This window comes from Liolophura sinensis, chromosome 8 (genome assembly GCF_032854445.1).
Source record: "Liolophura sinensis isolate JHLJ2023 chromosome 8, CUHK_Ljap_v2, whole genome shotgun sequence".
Taxonomy (NCBI): Eukaryota; Metazoa; Mollusca; class Polyplacophora; order Chitonida; family Chitonidae; genus Liolophura; species Liolophura sinensis.
This window is the reverse complement of record NC_088302.1, coordinates 44,816,989-44,837,348: the sequence shown is the minus strand read 5'-3', so window position 1 is coordinate 44,837,348 and position 20,360 is coordinate 44,816,989. Positions and strand designations below refer to the sequence as shown.

Sequence of the window (20,360 nt, the reverse complement as noted above, 5' to 3'; positions counted from 1 at the left end):
GTTGGTACATGATTTGTGTCTGTAGGTCCATAATGTGTATCTTGAACCTGCTCAAGCCCAGTTCATGCTGGTTTCCTCTGAGGTTGTATGTGGGAGGTCTGTCAGCAACCTGCAGGTTGTCATGGATTTTCCTCGGGCTCTGCCAAGTTTCCTCACACCATAATATTCTTAAGTATTAAAGATGTAAAAAAAAAATTTTGTCTGTCAGTTACATGTACCTATGACTCAAAGGCCTTAATCATCATGAATTTGTCTGTCAGTTACATGAACCTATGACTCGAAGGCCTTAATCATCATGAATTTGTCTGTCAGTTACATGAACCTATGACTCGGAGGCCTTAATCATCATGAATTTGTCTGTCAGTTACATGAACCTATTACTCGGAGGCCCTAATCATCATGAATTTGTCTGTCAGTTAGATGGACCTATGACTCTGAGGCCTTAATGATCAAGAATTTATCTGTCAATTAGATGACTCTATGACTCAGAGGCCTTAATCATCATGAATTTGTCAGTCAGTTAGATGAACCTATGACTCGGAGGCCTTAATCATCATGAATTTGTCTGTCTGTTCGATGAACCTATGACTTGGAGGCCTTAATCATCATGAATTTGTCAGTCAGTTATTTGAACCTATGACTTGGTGGCCCTAAACATCATGAATTTGTCCATCAGTTAGATGACCCTATGACTCGGAGGCCCTAATCATCATGAATTTGTCTGTTGGTTAGATGAACCTATGACTCAGTGGCCTTAATCATCATGAATTTGTCTGTCAGTTACATGAACGTATGACTCGAAGGCCTTAATCATCATGAATTTGTCTGTCAGTTACATGAACGTATGACTCTGAGGCCCTAATCATCATGAATTTATCTGTCAGTTAGATGAACCTATGACTCAGTGGACTTAATCGTCATGAATTTGTCTGTCAGTTACATGAACCTATGGGGGCCTCCGTGGCTCAGTCGGTTAGCGCGCTAGCGCAGCGTAATGACCCAGAAGCCTCTCACCAATGCGGTCGCTGTGAGTTCAAGACCAGCTCATGCTGCCTTCCTCTCCGGCCGTACGTGGGAAGGTCTGCCAGCAACCTGCGGATGGTCGTGGGTTTCCCCCGGGCTCTGCCCGGTTTCCACCCACCATAATGCTGGCCGCCGTCGTATAAGTGAAATAATCTTGAGTACGGCGTAAAACACCAATCAAAAAAAAAAAAAAAAAAAAAAAACATGAACCTATGACTCTGAGGCCTTAATCATCATGAATTTGTCAGTCAGTTACTTGAACCTATGACTTGGTGGCCCTAAACATCATGAATTTGTCCATCAGTTAGATGACCCTATGACTCTGAGGCCTTAATCATCATGAATTTGTCTGTCAGTTACATGAACGTATGACTCGGAGGCCCTAATCATCATGAATTTATCTGTCAGTTAGATGAACCTATGACTCAGTGGCCTTAATCATCGTGAATTTATCTGTCAGTTAGATGGACCTATGACTCTGAGGCCTTAATCATCATGAATTTGTCTGTCAGTTACATGAACATATGACTCAGAGGCCCTAATCATCATGAATTTGTCTGTCAGTTAGATTCCATGTTACAGTCATAACAAGCAGCACACTGGTGGGTAATGAATATCCCAGGCTGTACATACAAACACATCACTTCTGTCTGTTAGCTGTAGCCAGTAACTGAACATCAAAGGCGGCCTGTTTTGATATTTTTTAAACCAGTTAACCCATTATTCTACCAGCTGCGGGCGATAGATCTGTTCAGACGGAATTTTCTCTCGGCTTTCCACTAACACCAGATTGAGACTTTTATTGAAACAGCAGTCAGTTGTCCAGTGTACAGAATGGTGTTCTCTTCAAACATATTGACTCTATCTGCGGGATTCATCTGCAAGTCTGACTTGTTTCCGTTCCATTTGCCTGTAATAAGCTCAGCTTCTGCCACTGATTGAAGCTCTGACCTGGCTACAGTAACATTATGGAAGGTGCCTCTGTAAACAGATGAAAGTGGGAGAAACATGATGTTAATTACATACCTTGTGGAAAAGAAAGCCTGGGGACAATGACTGTAAATTGTTTTGTATGGACAAGGATTGTCTTGTGACATGTACTCTTTAATTCCCTGATCCGATACATACTTTCCTGTCACCTTTTAATAATGCCAGAGTAGTTCTTACATAGAAAGCTCTTCAGGTTTCTCTATATGGAAACTCCTGTCTGTCTTGACCTATAAGAACTGTTACGGAACCAGGGACCATCACCATGTACCCATCACAGTTCCCATTTTCTTCAACATTGTTTTGTACACTCTGTAATGACGACTCTGGTATGGCCAGTGTATGACAATGATAACCCTTTAATAGGTATGACCAATGTCAAAATCTTACACACTCTGCATTGACAGCCCTTTGATATGGCGAAGGTGGAAATCTTGCAACCAGTGTCTTCATAACCTTTTGGCATATAGCTGGTGTGGCTCTGAAGTGATAAGCCTGATGTCTGGTCACCAGAGATATCTTGCAAACTCTTTTAGGCCTGACTATTTTACTTCCATCAATAACAAGTTGCAGCCAGTTTCCATAAGCAGACGCCTGGCTTCGGGAACACAAAGCGATCGAAGTCAAAATTTTAATCATTTAATTTTGTGTGTTCTTTAATGTTATTTTAGCTGAAATTTGTTGTGCAATAACCTACCCAGAATTTATGTTGTTAAGCAATATTTTGACTTTGATACATCAGAGATAATAATTTTAGAGTGATGTGAAATTTTGACTTAAGTCTTAGATCACTTTGTGATCCCGGGGTCATGTCCTTCCCTTCAGTTGATACTGATGTTGACCTCAGTCCTGAGTTCATGGTGGTATGCTTGAATGGACTAAATGCTTCCAAATATTTCATTTTCCGGGCTGGGTTTTTTTTGTTTTTTTTTTTGCCTGCTTTTTTCAGTTATCATTTGAGCTTGAGATAATTTTTGGTTTGGTAAAGTAGAAACAGGATGAGGCTATGGAAAGTACTGTAGGAAGTAAAAGTGCCATGAGAATAGTCATCCCATGCTTGTTAGGAGTTTGGGACAGATTTCAGGTCTGTGCATGATACACTCCAGTGTAAGCCCTGGTTTAGTCTTCTTGTAGAGTGATAATTCCAGTGACTATGGTAATACAATAAGCCCATGCCATTGAAATGGGCTCTTGTCCCTGCAGGACCCTCCATTAATCTGCTGTTGAAAGCCAATGTGTCTGGCGAACAGAATGGCATGTCTCAGAAGCTAGAAAGCCTGACATTTATGGTCTATTTGTTGTGTTTTGGCTGGTTTTTAGCCAGCCAGGCTTGAGGACAGAGGTTGAGGATGCCAGGAAGTACCTGTGGAGTGTGGCTATGCTAGAATTGAGGTCAATGACCAGACCAGATATCTCTGTCCCCAAAGTTCACCTCACAGATAAAACCTCACAGCACAGATACACCTTAGCTTACAGACAAAACCTCACATCACAGCATACATGTAGATAATGTCACCTTAGAGATGAATACTCATCTCAATTCTGAACCTTTTTGTGTAAGACAAAACTTCACATCAAGTGCAGTTTGTGCATTGATATCAGTTTTGCTTTAAGTTGTTTACCTGAGTTGCTGCACTCTGCAATTATAAATGAATCGTCAATATGTATAGCATTGCTAGATACAACAAGTGGAGAGTGATTGAGGATGTTTATTAAAGTTTTACACAGTCTTACCCAGTCTCACACAGTCTCACCCAGTCTCACACAGTCTTCCCCAGTCTTACACAGTCTTGCACAGTCTTATCCAGTCTTACCCAGTCTTACACAGTCTTACCCTGTCTGTTTTACACTGACGACTATTGTTACAGGTACGTGAAGAAACCCGCAGGAATCAGCTGATGAGAGATATGGCCCAGCTTCGTTTACAGGTGAGAGTTGTAATTAACATAACACGCTTGTTCATGTCACGCTTGTGGTCATGCTGTTTGGCTTTTTTACAACTCAGGATATCCTGACATTTTCCGAGTAGGTGATGTATGGTCAAATGTTAGGCTGCTCATAAAGAGCTTCAGTACGATATGTATCAGTATTTGGATTTTGTCTAAATGTCCCAAGATGCACTCTGCATTCACTATATAGTTTTGACTTTATAGTTATTTCATCTGCTGCAGTTATATATCATGATATAAAAAAAGAAATACATAATTTCTACAAAAGGAAACTGTGTATGAGGGGAGAAGTGAGTAATTACTGTTAAAATATTGTATGTGTTATAAATGCCCGCTATTGTGATTTCATTTTTAATGATATAGTCCTTAGTGCAGGCAGGAAATTAAGTTGTCTTGGTTGAACTATTTTAAACCCTTTCATCTCTTTCAGCTTTGTAACAAAACTTCTTCTCCAAAAAAAAAAAAAAAAAAGAAATAAATAATTGAACCAGCATGTATATTAACAGTGATTTGAAACTGAAATAAAAAAGGCACCTAGATATTTTGGGAACTGGTTATCCGTGGTGAGAGTAATGAATTGATTATAACCAGGCAGTGCTGAATGATAACCTGGTGAATCATCTATTATTCTATGTGGTTGATACACAGACCGGGGATACGATGCGGACAGACCAGGCTGTCATTCTGTCCCTGCAGGGCGGCCAGGTCCTCAAAGATGAAAGCTCACTTCTGAGAACAGCCGTTTTGACAGTCAGATGGATGGCTTTAGCAATGGAATATATTTCCTCCCCATTTCCAATTAGATAATACTATTACTGCGATATGTCTGGCAGGGAATCAACTGAGGGGTTTAGAGATCCGGCCCAATTTCCCTTTTGTACGTTTCCAGCATGCTGCAAAAAATGAGCAAAGCCTGTAAATACCAAAGCTATCCCCCTGATAGAGATTTCAGTCCACCATTGTGCTTATGTTATGGCAGAGTATGGGGCTATAAATACAGCAGAAATCAATATTTCATTTCCTTTCTGATTGTTAGCGTCCTGAGTGACTGGTTGTTCAAGACTGTGGCTAGAGCCGTCTTATAAAAACTCCACCAGTCTACAGTTCCTGGCTAACTTGTCGCCCAATTATTTCCCTGCCATTTTGTCAGGGTCTCGGTAATAGGGCATTGGGGACAACAATTTTTGTAATTTGTGGAATTATTTGGATGCTGATGTATAATTTATTTAATAGATATTTCAACAGGAGTCCACTATAGGTCAGAAATTGGCCTTACATTTTTTGTAAAGAGTCAGGAGGAAAGCTAGATAATTGGAAGTCTCTAAAATTTATTAATTTGCCCTTTTGCTGAAACGACTGCACAGGGAGCATCAGCAGTGTCGCTTTTGCACAATCGTGTCCGCCACAGAGCATGCCTTCTGGGCAGTGGACTATAAGGAGGCATTTGTCTCAGTACCAAGCATATCTATTAAAATAAGAACTTCAGTACTATACCAATATTGTCAGCGTGAGCACAGCCAAAGGAGGCAGGGTATAAAGACAGAACTTTTTGCCAGACTCTCAGTGTCATGGTCTCTACCTGTGGGTACTGCACATATGGTGAATGACCTAATATTTGCCCCCAAAAAGTTCACTTTTAGAGGCAGTTAAATGTTAAATGAAGTATTCCTTTTGGTGCTGAAACATATTGTTCCAGAAGGATATGGTCCTACCCTTCAAATAAACCTCAGAATATTTTACTTAAGATCAGTAGAACTCTTCCCTTATACATGTACAGTGCTTAGTTCCCTGTACATGTCCAGTGAACTAAGCACATGTACAGTGAACTAAGCACCTGTACAGTAAATGACTAAGTTGCTGTCCACTACATTGCCACAGGTCCAACCTGACCATATGCCTGCTCATGTATGCCACAAGCTCAGTATGAAACAGTTAAATTAACAGTTAAACAGTTAAAGTACATGTGCGCCTTCAAATAACCTACAGTCTTTATAACACATTCAAAATGCTTTGTTGTGTGCAGAGGGGTTAATATGATAGTGTAGCATAGTGACACATGAGCCTCTCACCAATGTAGCTGATTTGAGTTAAAGTCCAGTTCTTATTGGCTTCTTCTCCAGATGTTTGTGTTAAGGTACATGTAATGTGCATGACACTATTACAGTTTACTACTGTATTTTCTTAAGACAAAATTCCTTGCAACCATATGACTAGATGCAGTGTGTTTTATAAGCGGAATGATGAGGTAATAAAGTAAAAATGAACTTTGCTAGTCTGGCACAATATCCTACAAGCCTGTCCCGAAAATATTGGCTGTTAGTTTAAGTCTGCCTCATGCTGGATTTCTCTTCTGTACACCTCCATTGTAATCTGTCTTCATTCGGCTCACCTTTGAGTTCGTGAGTTCATATGGCTGTCTTGATTTCAGGTGGTTGATTACATGTAGAACAGCTGTATGTCATTTTCTATTCTGTTAATGCGGATCCATAAACATAACTACCATTAATATATGGAAATAAGTCAGACAGGTACATATGCTTGTGATCTTGCTTGAGTTAATTGTGTTAACTATGTCTGGTTTGGCTCACAGGCTGAGGTGAGCCAATTGGAGGGCTCCCTGCAATCTGAGAACACACCCTCATTCCCACCCTACCTGATTCCTGACACCAAGGTGCTGTGTGATCACCTGCCTGTGTTTAAACACCTCACTCAGTCAGCCAGGTGTATCATCATCATACCTCTCTCAGGTAAGATCACTCTTTCTCAGTCTGTTGAACCTCTGTTCATGTGTGCCTTACCTTCAAATATTAAACTGGGATTTCCCTAATGGTCCATCAAGTAAGGATCTTACTTTTTTAAACGTTTTCTTGCATTGCATCCATTCTTCACTTTTCAATTGGGTCCATACCATGCTGAGAAACCACTAGATCGCTGCAACTGTCAGGCTGTTGACTGATGTGGTCACATGGTCAAATCCAGCTCTCACTGCTTGGCTGCATTTTTCAGTTTGGAATTTTATCATGTTCCTGTTGAAAGGCAGTGTTGTTCACTCCAGGTGCTCTGTTGACCTCCACCCATAAACCAAACAAACATGAAAAATTGTTCAGGATGGCGTTGTAAACCCCAATTAATCAATTATTTAATGAGAAGTTTTGATTTTTTTTCCTGTTAGTCATTGATACCTTAGACTTCATCAAGAAAGAGAGTGCTGCAGCCAGAGAGGTCATCAGGTGGCTAGAAGTTGAATTGCGCAAAGGCAACAGGTGAAACATTCTTGTTCTAAGCTTGTTCTGTCACTAACAGTATAATATTTCGAGACATTGAAGTCTTGCTCAGGTAACAAATTTATTGACATTTTTAAATGGTAATCTTGTTTTTCACTGGGTGGCAGAAGGTGAATGCTCAAGACCCGCTTGATTAAAAAAATTTCAGTACCTGGCGGTGTTTTCCCATCTCCTTCCCATTCTCAGTTTTCCTATCTCCATAACCTTGCACATCAATTATGCATTCAGCACCAAGCTTTTATTAACTTTATCATGGTTTTGGGACATACCCTAATTCCCCAACCTTCGCATTCAGTGCTTCAATGAGCATTCAGTAATTTTTATGCACATTTTTAATTTGATTTTCGAGCCAAAACTACATTGGTAGGATTGGCCATTTTCAGGGCTTCACAAATAATATAATTTTATCAGTCAACACAGAATAGTGCCTTCAGACTATGGTTGATTAAACACATTGTAAACATGCGAAAATGTTGAAGAATTACAGTAATAAAACTGTTTGAAATAGTGTGTCCGTTGATTTACAGTTATTTTTTGTCTATAACTAAAATGTACCCATTTAGTACTAGGCTGATCCTCTAGTTTCATGAAAGAGCAACATTCAGTGCAATTTATGAGTATTCTTAATTTGATTTTGGAGACAAAACTACATTGTCAAAGTATTTTTCAAAATATGCTTGAAAAAACACCTTGCAAACATGCAAAAAGGTTGAAGAATTGCATTATATGTAATTTTCCTGTGATAGATACATCCGTGCCCAGAAGGCCAAAGAGAAGGCTGGACCTCCCCCAAAGAAGACACTGAAGAAGGAAAACAGAGAAGTGTGGTCAGTAGTGTTTATACAGTGTTATACACAGTCTGTATTCAGAAATACAGAAATAAGTTTTGGTGGTAATTCCATTTGTCAAGGTTCATCCCTGGCTCATGCGCAGTAAGTGTTTGCAGCCACAGTGTAAACAGTTCCTGTTGTCAAAAATTTGTTGCTGTAAAGCATGTCTACAATCTTTAGTGAGTGAATATCAAATTCAGCTGAATTCGATTAAATTCCATGCCTTTCAAGAACTCAGTAACATGCCTGGAAAATCTTAGAACAGGAAACCACCAACTTAAGCAGCAGGAAAGATTGAAAAGTGGGTAAGTGTGCTTGGTCGTATGAAAGAAGACATTAACTTGCTCTTCTTTACGGGGCTCTTGTACATACATTTAGTTGTTGTAGATTGCGTGTGTCTAGTTTTATTATTGTACTGGCTTTGTTCATTTAATTTATGGTCTTGTTTTGTAGGTGTCTACATGAGCTGTTGAGTTGCGGTCAGTACTTGAACCAGCAAACTGGTCAGCTGGTCAGTAGTACCATGGTGACGGTGTTGACCACTCACGAATTGAATAGCCTGGAAAACATGGTCAGACTCAAACCATTGCTGACCATGTGCAAGCAACAGGGTCAGTGTGGGTTGTCACTTTTGTACTCTGATCGTGAAACCTTTGTGGAGTTTTCATGCAGTGAAAAAATATGATTTGTCAGTAGAGATATAAGCATCATTCCCATGAAGATTGCTAGTAGCAGTCATTAAATTGTTAAGAATTTGGAAGTTAAATACAATGTTGATGCCTTTGTTGGTTGCTGACCAACTTCTCAGATGTTCATTGTGAAAAAGGAGATTCTTCAATGAGTTGACATCATTCTACTACCTAGTATTCACAGCTGCCAGGAAGTACATGTACTGCAGCCCATCTAGGAGTTTTCCAGTGAAAATGTGGACTTATAGACATCATGTTCAATGCACAGATGCATATATTTTTCTTTTTTTTTTACCTGAATTTTTGCCACAGAACCTGAAGTAATAGATGGAATTTTGTTTCTGGTTATGTCCAAATCATCATCCAAATAAACACAACAACGCAACTTTGGCGTAAACATAGCCCAATCATTTTCCACCATCAACATTTTCCTGTTGTGCCATGTGCATGACTGATTGTGGACATGCTAATGACAGTGGTGATGTTATTTAAAAGCCATAGCTTAGTTTGCCCTCTTGACGCTAAAGTCTGGGTACTTAAGGTTGTTCTTCAGTCTGCAGTAATCTGTAACCTGACAGCACTGCTACTCCTTAGGACTAAGTGCTACAGTAGGTACTTGACTGTACCCTGAGAGCCCCCCTCCCCGTCTCTCACTGTACCCCATCCTTAAAGCTAATACCTCAGCTCCAATCAAACTTTGACACTTGACTTCAGCTCTACGCATTATAATTAGAGCTTTTCCTGTCTGTTGCATTTGCAGATGCCCTTGTTTCAGATGGTAGTGCTACAGTGAGTTGAATTTAGACCTCTCTAGGTAATTTGTGACCTTTGGCTAGTAGTTTACGGCTCAATCCCAGTCTTGGACTTCTGGTGTTCACAGGAGTTATTGGTATTGACAAAGGCTGTGAATTTTTCTTTCAGGCATCGGTATTGAAACAATGGATGCATTTGAGCAAAAATGGAAGACGTTCTGGGAAGGAAAAGGTTGAGATTTGTGGAAAAGCAGACAAACAGAATTGGACAGTCTCACTAGAACATCTGCATGGTGTACAGCATTTGCCACCAGTCATTGACTTACCAGGACTTTACCGCAAAAGCAGGTAACATTAACGAAGGCGGGCTATAAGGCATAGAGACTTTGCCTTAACCTTGTCGTGAAACCTACAAGGGGACGTCGATCTGGAATGAAGCATTCTGCCAAACACAGGAAAGCATGAAATTGTCAGAGAAAATGTCAGACCCTATGAGGATGCTGTAAAGCCAGATTGTGACATTTCATTTGCGTGATACATGTATTGTGATGCTTGGTGGACACGTCCTTTAGGTGTCAGGAGAAATTGATTGATGCTTGTGATTGGCTTCTCATAGGACATTACCTGCCTTACTGGTCTGGCTGTCCACGGCCTGTGGTGCTGTTGTTGACAATCTCGGAACAGATATATTTTTCACATCTTCACAGAGAATGAAAACCCCAAGGTCTCATGATTTGTATTATCATACAGTTAACTATCTCCTATTTCTTTTCTGCCAGTGGGAATGACAGAAATCATCTGCAGTGAAGACTTGTTCAAGGGCATCAGTTGTGGAAAGCTGTTTTACACTGATGGTACATGTTACTATTGGAGGTTCCTACACCATATAACTGACAAGGGTGAAACAAGATTCAGCTGCTATCCAGTCTGTATGTGGTTTTGTGCCTGTAATGGTAACTCTGTACGAGTCATAATGGCCTCCTCTCTCACAGTGATAAATAGTGTTCTGTTCTAAGGCAAAACTTGACTCCAGAAACTCGAAGTCTAGTTTTCTGAAACGTGTAGAGTATGAAGCTCATTATACAACATAATGTGAAAAGTTGGCAATGTTATCCTTGCGCCTGATGTTTGCATTGTTATCACTAAATGTGATCCAAGAAATCATACCTCTAAATCTTAATTTGCAATGGTATAACTATATCTTATGTTGGCAGTACCATTATTGAATCTGGTTTGGCAATGTTGTCACTATACCTGATGTTGGCAAGGTTGTCACTAAATCTGAATTTGGCAATGTTATCACTATATTTTATTTTATTAGTCCTGTCTCTATATCTGATGTTGCGGAACAGGTGGTCAGTTCCCTATAATAAACCCTCAAGCTGTTGGACTGGTCTCAAGTGAGACGTAATCCCTGGATTAGAGTTAAGCCAGTTTAATATGATCCCAATCATCTGTCGGGAGAGGTGTAACGTGTATTTATAGTCGATTAGTGTAAGTGCATTGCTCAGCCCTTAGCCCCTTAACTAGGAACTGAAGCTGTCACGACCATCCATCAGTTACAGACTGTCCATCTACCCAGGAAATTCGGAGACTGATTTGGAAAGGACTTACAAGCCCATAGGTTTTGTATGATTAATACAAGAATTGTACCAGGCTTTTGTTTATTAAAAAATAAATATGTTTAAAGACATAATTCTTTCAATCATCAGGCTATTGGCTTTCCATTATCCCCGTCAGAAATGAATTCTTCAAAAGATTCTTTACCTTTTTGACATGACGAACACATAAAAAAGGAAGTAAGAGTCAGTAGTGAAACCACAGAAAACTACATGTATATCAAAATATTTTTCAAACATTTAACTGCATTTTATTAAGGCAAAAACCCCTAAAGGTCAGAATGTTTCTGGCATGTTCAGTTTATGCACATGTCTCAGTGGTGAGTAGAAATGAATGACAAAGTTGTATGAAATTTGTATTGACAAGAAGTTCTGAATTGTTTACACGCTGTGGATTTCAAGGTAAAATACCTGCCTTTTAAATGAAGTTTCCTGATAAAGATTGCAGCATCTTTGTTTTGAAGGAAGTTATAATGATGTTGAGCCCAGTCTTCACTGCTGTCATCTTTAAGTTCAGTGCATGTAGTTTTCAGCATTGTCATGTTGAAGTTACATGTAAGCCAAGTCTTAAGCATTGTCATGTTGAGGTTGAGCTCAGTTTTCAGGAGTGTCATGTTGAAGTTACATGTAAGCCAAGTCTTAAGCAGTGTCATGTTGAAGTTGAGCTCAGTTTTCAGGAGTGTCATGTTGAAGTTACGTGTAAGCCAATTCTTAAGCATTGTCATGTTGAAGTTACATGTAAGCCAAGTCTTAAGCAGTGTCATGTTGAAGTTACATGTAAGCCAAGTCTTAAGCAGTGTCATGTTGAAGTTGAGCTCAGTTTCAGGAGTGTCATGTTGAAGTTACATGTAAGCCAAGTCTTAAATAGTGTCTTGTTGAAGTTACATGTAAGCCAAGTCTTAAGCAGTGTCATGTTGAAGTTGAGCTCAGTTTTCAGGAGTGTCATGTTGAAGTTACATGTAAGTCAAGTCTTAAATAGTGTCTTGTTGAAGTTGAGCTCAGTTGATCAGTGCAGTGTCATATTGAAGTTGAGATCAGCTTTCAGCATTGTCATGTTGAAGCTGAGCTCAGTTTTCAGCAGCCTCATGCTGAAGTGAAGCTCAGTTTTCAGTGGTGTCAAGTTGAAAGTAAGCTCATTTTTTGCAGTTTCATTTTGAAGATGGGCTGAATTTTCATATGTTAAGTTTCCAACAGACTTCTCCACATAATTGCTATAACGACGAACTGGCTGATGTCCGTACTGCTTTTGGTGCAGAATTGATGGTAACTGTGGAATTTTCATGTGCTTGTATGGTATATCACACTGTTCACATGTGACCTAATGCCATCACATATATATGTATGAGGTATGAAGAAAAAAGGTCTTCCTGAAGGATAGAAACTAAGATTAATTATACCACTATATCAGGTCGTATATGTTGTCAGTGTTGTACTTTCGTCTCCTCTAGCGGGTAAAAGTCATGTCTGAAAGCTTCGGGGACCTGAGCATTGCGTATGATTCCGGAGATGGCCGGGGTTTCCTGTTGAATGCTAGTATGATTTGGAGAACGTAACAATTCCCGCGGGAGCCATTGTTTTCCATTATTGTCTGACTGCCAGCCTGACTCCCTGGAGCTCGGGGGCTACTTCATTCTGCCGTCCGTTATCTCGCTCTCGTCTCCAGCCAGCCACTTAGATGCTTTATTGCGGCTGGTTACGGGAGAATCTCTTAAGCGCCAATATGGAATTAACGGAGCTTCTTTTAAGACTATTACAGTGGGCTCTCTGCAGGCTTTGTTTCCACTAATACAGGATTCCATTTAGAGCTGGCCACACAACAGGGATGGAGGATATATCTGGGATCTAGAGAGCCGGCTACCCTTGATAACTGTGGCGAGAGGTTATGGTTTATCCATCCAGGTGTTCACAGTTATTTAAGCCAGCCCCCAGGTAGCTGGTTTCGTTTTTACAAGATATTTTTATGCCACTTTGGTCGGCGAGATGAGTATTTTGCTTAGAATAGATATCTTTATAGCGGATTGCATCTGCATTGCCCCGTCTTTTTTTACTAGCACATAGACAATACTGGAAACCACCCCCTGAGTAAATTCTCCACCGGTGGTTATTTTCGTCCACTTAATCTTATATCATGTTTTTCAGTATATTTTTGCGACTCTTTTCCCCAGAATAACTGTTTTTTGTTGAATCATCAATCATACGTATTGAGTAACCACCATAATTTCACAATATTTACTGATCAGCTTTGTGGCGGAATATCCACTATAATTCTGCGCCTGACTTGATTTACATCACACTGACGTGGGTTTTCTTAATGAATTGTCGATAGTGTACAACGACCATGTCTGAGACAACTTGTAATCTGTCCAACAATAGTAGGGCTAAAACTGAACTTGTGTTGACAAACAAATTTAGTACGATTATACTTTTCATTACTCTTTCATTGCGCCTTGATTTTCTTCTTTTTTGTTTGTTTTTTTTTTTTTTTTGTTACATTATAGGCGTCTTAATTTTATATTCTGCCGTTCGCGCGGCATGTTAGCCCAGTGGGTGACAGGTCAGGAATCCGTGTATAATTCCCCGCTCCCCAGTCTTCCCAGGTCTCCTTGCGCCTACGGGCGGATAGGACGTGTGTCACCTTCATCAGCTGTGATCCCGGTGCTACCACTCCATGTACACTACCCAGCGTTGCTCTATTATCCCTGTCAATTGTACACCAACCGGCCGGGATGTAATTATGTGCCCACAAAGTCTGGGCCATATGTAGCTAATTTTTCCGATTCCCGTGACGTTGATGCCCCATTCATGGTGTTTATTTTCATTAATATGGCTAGCGCCGCGGACAAGTAAAAAAAATCGGGTTTCAGATATTCATTACATATATGTGTCCAAGTCGGTTCCACCCCATTCGTGTTGGACAGAATAGCTGGTATATGCACGAAGTGATTGACACAGAATGACGTGAATTGTTCACGCCCATTTAGCATAACTTTAATGACATCCATGACATAGTTTTAAACATATAGACAATCCTGTGCGCAAGGCTCATCAAATAAATTGTAGAAGTTTCAAATGAACCCATCTATCCGTGTTTTACTGAAAAAGTTTTAATGACTTTGCGTTAGCTGAGAGGATGCTATAGAAGTGGGTGGAATAGTGGGTGGAAAAGAAGCATGGCACCCACTGAGAGAAACGAGATATGTGGCGTACATGTGGCCCAGTTCTGTACATGCTGTTAGACTTTATCGCCCATTTAAAGTCGTTCCGTGTTTGTTAAGCACAGACCAGAACAGCAGATGGCTGTCAATTGTTTAAGCTTGTCGAGGGAGACTTTTGAGTATAGCAAATAGGGTCTAATTAGTCTTGGCCGTGAGCGACGAAATCTGATTGGTGGGTTGCAAAGCTATTACACTGTGACTGTTGCCCCGCCCCCTGGTGGTCACGGTGCGAGATCACAAAGCGTGTGGAGGAAAACAGACAATCCAGTCGATGTACGAAGCCATTGTAGCTGAACATGGCATATACACATCCTTGCTACATTTTAATTGTGTATGTACATTATTCACGCAACGTCAGTCGTGCGGAACATGAGCCCGATAAAAATCAACGAGCCTTGCGGCTTCGTGAGTTCATAGTTTCGATCAAGCGTAGCATGTGAGCTTCTTTGATATCTGCTCGTTTTTTCCCTGCACGGTTGAGTTTCCTCCAGGGATGGAATAAGCCGGCTGTATCTCCCCTCCCGCTCTACACGGAATCTCCTGTACCCTTCGATAATCTCGGACTTGTTTTAATTCCGACTCATTAATTATCCATGCCCATTAACCGCCTTGGTAATGGTTGTGACAGGCCATGCAGAGTAGTAGTTGGAACGTATATGCCAGCTTCCCCCAGGCTGCTTGATTGTCATCTGAGTCTGTGAACCGCTAACCCAATGTGAAACCTACACCCTGGTGTGTACTTTATGTGCTATTATGACACTTCTTCCGTAAATACTACGCATACGGACACATCGTCATCGCCTTTGCTTTCTACCGCCACATCAACGGAATGACGTCCATACGCATTTGATACGTCGTTATATGTTAAAGACTTGTTCCTAACATATGATCCACAAAACATGTTCTCGCATTGCATATGCTTAGGCATTGCAGGTGGTTTGGAGACGAATTGCTGTGTATTTGTGATCACTTTTAATACATTCCGAATTTATACATCTCACCAATGCGGTCGCTGTGAGTTCAAGTCCAGCTGATGCTGGCTTACGCCCCGGCCATAAGTGGGAAGGTCTGTCAGTATCTTCAGACCGGAGCTTCCCCCGGCCTCAACCCGGTTTCCTCCGACCATAATGTTGGCCGCCGTCGTGTAAATGAAATATTCTTGAGTACGGCGTCAAACACCAATCAAATAAATAAATTCAGATGACCGTTATACTACATCACATACGTGTATATGCTCATGTACATAAAATAGGAGTCAATTAGTTACACCAGGCTATAGGTGTGCATAATGTACAATTGTTAAACCTAATTACATTAATCGTCAGTGTACAAATATGCTTGCCATGATAATGTCAGTTATAATATACCACAACAATCCGTACGCAAGCAAGCTGTGGTTGGAATTACTATACCCATGCAAATAGCAAAAGGATGTCCAGGAATATTTTACTATGTTCTATGTGAATATCGGAAGGATTGAAGGGGTTTTGACTTCTTGTGCACGTTTGTGCTCTGAGTATGGTACTTACGACGCTCGTAGGTATATCTGTCAAAGCAGAAATTCAAACCAATATGAAGGTACGTGTCATATTAATTGTGCAGTTACCTTGACCATAATTGCAAGATTTGACAATCGTGAACTCGTTTAATTAAATCTCTATCAATATAGTCTCTGACGCTGATTACAGTTTCTTTCAAAACTTTTTCTGTTTGCAAACTTAATCAACTAACGTAATTTTTGGCCGAAGGTGGTTCTTGCTTTCTTCGTGAGTTCATTGCTTGTCAGAAACGACAGCTTCCAGTGCATGGTGATGTGAACATTGTCAGTATCACTGTCTAGTGTCAGTCTCCCGTCATACAACTCATAGCATTGTCCTCATGGACCCCTTGTCACTTGTCACGAGTGTTGGCCAGGTGTTGATGACGTAACGTCTGTCAGTTGTAAGTTTCTGTCTAAGATTAATGGCCAGGTAAGTGGCAAACAGGTGCCACGGTCTTTTGTGGTTGACCTCCTTCAGCCACAGGTGGCCCAGCAGACGCCATTGTGCCAAGACTTGATGATCATGTTTGTGTACACCAGGAAACTGACGCAGCGAGATAAAATGCCATCCAGTAGATTCTGACTTTTAGCACACCCCAAAAATAATCTCTTAAGTTTACGGCAATAGTATGTTTTCTGAGTGATGATGGTAGAATACATCATTAGTTCAACCGTATATTATTTTATCGGAAGTATTACATTTTATGTCTTCACTCCGAGAACAAAGCATTCTATCAATTTAACGGCTTAGTTTTGGAGTGCAGATACAGTATTGTACCTACCTTGCTGATTGAGTACGTCCATTAATATATCAGTAGAAGTACAGCGATGTTTCTGATCTGCTAGTAGTATAGTATAATTACTGTGGTGGACGATAAAGACGGCTTCATGTATGAGTGACTGTGACAAACTCAGTTGCTGTCATCAAGAGAACCGGAGAGCTATAATCGAGGTCTCGTTACTTGCATAATTCCATTGGCCTAAAAGTTTGAAAGTGTTGTAGGTATCCTCCCATGGGCTATTTTTAGACAGCAGACGTGGGAAAGCCGTAACAGGGAAGATTTGTTTTCTTACCCAGTTTATCAGGCAGAAAAATCCCAAGTGTCGACCAACCACTGTGACTACAGGAAACCCCCTGAGCCTAAACCACCGTCTTTAGATCAGCAGACCAGAACAAATTTTTGTCATTATAAATCCATTGGGCTTGTAATTCGCTGTCAAGGCGCCAGATGAATCAACCGTGAAGAAAATCGAGGAAATTTAAACCGCTCATCCGCGGGCAACTGGGTGGGGTACCCGACGACTTGCACCCCTATTTTCTTGCTTGGCGGACATTCGGAGACCTGACTGGCTTTCAGCATTGTATCGAACGTTGTTAAATTTACTTAATAGATATTTATCCAAGAGATTGTATCAGTAAACCGACTCCCCTTTGTGAGGTGTCGTGCAAGTATCTTGGTCTACTGGTCCGCGTTGATCGTATCAGATGGTATTGTAGTGTTGACTCGGCATTTACAACTGTCACGGTGCCTACCCATGCGGAACGTTAAGATTGCTACAGTATCCACCGATTGTATATCGGCAGCGGTAACTTTCACCCAGTATACTCAGAAAAATGTTTCTTCTTCATTCAACAAAGTTTTGCATGTCACATCGAATGAATGGTGATTTAGTAAGAGTCTGAAGTAGGCTGTATACCACGTTGACGAGAGGCCGGATTTCACCGGTTACCATTTACCAACTATCACACTGTCATCGCTTCTCTGGTCGTTTACTCTCCATGCTATAGTTTTTCTTGATATATGTGTAAATTCCTTATAGTGATTAAAAAAAAAAAAACATTAACATTGGAGAATAATGTTTATGCGACAAATTCGTCACGACGATATCTGACGGACATCTGACTTACCCTGCGCAAAGATGTTGGCATTATACTCGATTAAGGTTAAGGCACATGTTATTTAAACATTACCCGCCATCGCAGTTTGAAAGTGTTACCGTCTGATAATGAGTGTTTGTTATTCCGCCATGTAGTTACCGTTCCGATTTAGATCTGCCTCGTGACAGATCACGTGGTACTAATGATACATTAGCGATGTCATTATCGGGAAGGTGAACGACTGGCACAAAGACGCTGACCGTTGACCGTTGGTTGATGGTGAATCACCGCGACCGAGTCTGAGGGCTTCATTTTGAGCATGTGACATGCGAGTTGCAGGTGAAAATGCTGGCGTGTGCTCACCCAGTGGCTAACCACCGTGTACCCTTTGGGGGCGTCGTCATATCTTGTTCACCTGCAGCACGGAGGAAAGACGCAGACTGGCTATGTTGCAAAGCGTATAAAGGTTGGGAAATGAACAAATAATACCATCGGAAAATTATTAATCACCTACATGAGCTGGCATGGCCTTCATGTGCTTGTCATTAAGCTAAGAGGGGCTTTTTGCTCGGCCGTACTTACGCCTCCCTCTTTCCCCACCTCACTCCAGCAAGAGCCATTTCTCCTCTTATTAACTATGCGCTATTCACACATAAAAGACGGCCTTTCATTCAGCTGTTTCCTGGCTTAAAATAGTCAAGTGGTTTATTTTATTCCCACAAAGACTATGTAAAAAGTTGCAAACGCATGCCGCGCCATTAAAGCAACAAAAAGCGCACATAAACCTTCCTGTCAAGAAATGTAACCAAGGACAAAAACTTTTCCGGTCTTTTTCTTCTTCTCACTACCAGTCGCTGTGCAAGAGGCCCTCGAGACAGTCTTTTACTGGATTCCCATTGTCAAAAGGCTGGAGGAAATTTTGATGAGTGCTTGGTAGACAAATGACCTTTCTCTAGTATTGAAGGTTTGAGTTTTTATTTGGCAGCCGATAGTTTAACATATTGTGGCTTGACGGCTGAGTGGCCGCGATCCGCCGTGCCAATACCTCTGTATCTATTAACGCACAAACTAACTGCCTGTCGCGATGTGCAACTTTTTAGCCAAGTCCCGATTGGCTCTTAAAAGAAGAACACGTCTTCCTGAACGCGCTCTTACAACGTCGTCTTTCATGGTTGATTGACACCTCGGGGAGTCCCTACCCACTGCTTCACATTGGCCAATCAGAAGAGGCGAAGACGCCGAACCACTAAACCACTGATGCATAAAAAATCCTGACATTCCAGCTGCTGAGTTGCAGCTTGTTTCCGGATGAGTTAACACGGAATGGTCTTGAGCTTTATCTCCCCCAAATATCGCCATTTTCAAAGCTTATTCAGGGCGGATAATTACACACACCTATGTCAACCGAAACTCGTACAATTGGATCTTTATTCGGGGTAATTGTTAAGAGTCACCTCGTAGAGAAAATGCTACTGTGGCTATAGGCAATTGACCGGATGTTGTCGGCCATACAGAGTTAGAAATGTCCAGATATCACCTCACAATAGGGAGCTAAATCCCTGACACATTTGAAGGCTGAGCTTTGTGACTATGACGCTTAGTTAGCTACGACTTAATGGCCCACTCTATATAGCCATACGCTGATCCGACATGGAGTGCACCGAATTCATAAACAAAGTATTATAGGTCAGTTGTTGGAGATGCGTTTACGTTACACATTGGTGGAACCACCTTTACATGTCAAGCAATCCTTTACATCAACATTAAACACATCCGTTCTTATTCACATTCTTTATACACTAATGTAAGGTATATCAAGCTCTGGCATAGGTTCTTGTTTGAAAGAATAAAGTCCTTTTATACTGGAAAATTCATTAATGAATGCATAGGATGCTATTTATTCATCTCAAAAATGCACAAAGAAAAAGCCATGGAATGCTACCGGATCGCATTTTATTCCGAAAGTCAGTCTTTACCCTACTGTGATATTATTTGATGTTGAAAACTGTGCTATATATAATGTTACATTAAGTCGATATACACGGACGGATTTTACTCAAATTACAGGAAATATTAACAAACTTTATCTTTAAACAGCCCTTGTACGTGGTAATCCTCGAACAAACTTTGGCGTTAACCAGATTTGACGGCCATTTTGATTGGACACAAAAGAGGAGAGGACCCAATTATCAGCTTGGGTTCTCGCCCACTGCGGGACAGCGAAAGGCTACTTCCGGGCTTGTCAAACTTGCCTGCTCCAGGCCCCTTCTCCTGATTGTAGGTGAAGTATTCAGTCCTCATCTCAGCAAGCACTTTCAGGTTTTCACTTGAAGGGTTTTGCTATGGTTGCCGATCAATGGCCCGAAGTTATGTGGGACACTTGGTTCCGAGTGAGCTGAAGTGGGCCTCGCCGGCTCGAGAACATCGCCCCCTTCGCCTTCAGAGAACGGTCAATTGTCAGGCCCTTTCAGCACATTTATAACGCTCGACAACTACGGCCACTTGTAACTGGAGGCGAAACCCGGCATGGAGGAGTTGAAAATAGCGTAATTATGTATATTGATTTGCCAACACTTTAAACTCAAACAAGCGA

The 20,360-nt window shown here is 41.0% G+C and overlaps 1 protein-coding gene across 1 annotated transcript in view; it reads left to right on the top strand.

Annotated features, from left to right (window-relative positions):
* LOC135473576 (nonsense-mediated mRNA decay factor SMG5-like) overlaps window positions 1-13,573 on the top strand; it is a 63,734-nt gene extending 50,161 nt beyond the window's left edge. Inside the window, exons 21-26 of the mRNA XM_064753433.1 lie at window positions 3,879-3,938; window positions 6,550-6,706; window positions 7,132-7,222; window positions 7,990-8,070; window positions 8,527-8,684; window positions 9,684-13,573. Coding sequence (XP_064609503.1) covers window positions 3,879-3,938; window positions 6,550-6,706; window positions 7,132-7,222; window positions 7,990-8,070; window positions 8,527-8,684; window positions 9,684-9,751 — 615 coding nt within the window. The 3' untranslated portion in view covers window positions 9,752-13,573. The remainder of the gene's footprint in view (window positions 1-3,878; window positions 3,939-6,549; window positions 6,707-7,131; window positions 7,223-7,989; window positions 8,071-8,526; window positions 8,685-9,683) is intronic.
* The last annotated feature ends 6,787 nt before the right edge of the window (window positions 13,574-20,360 follow it).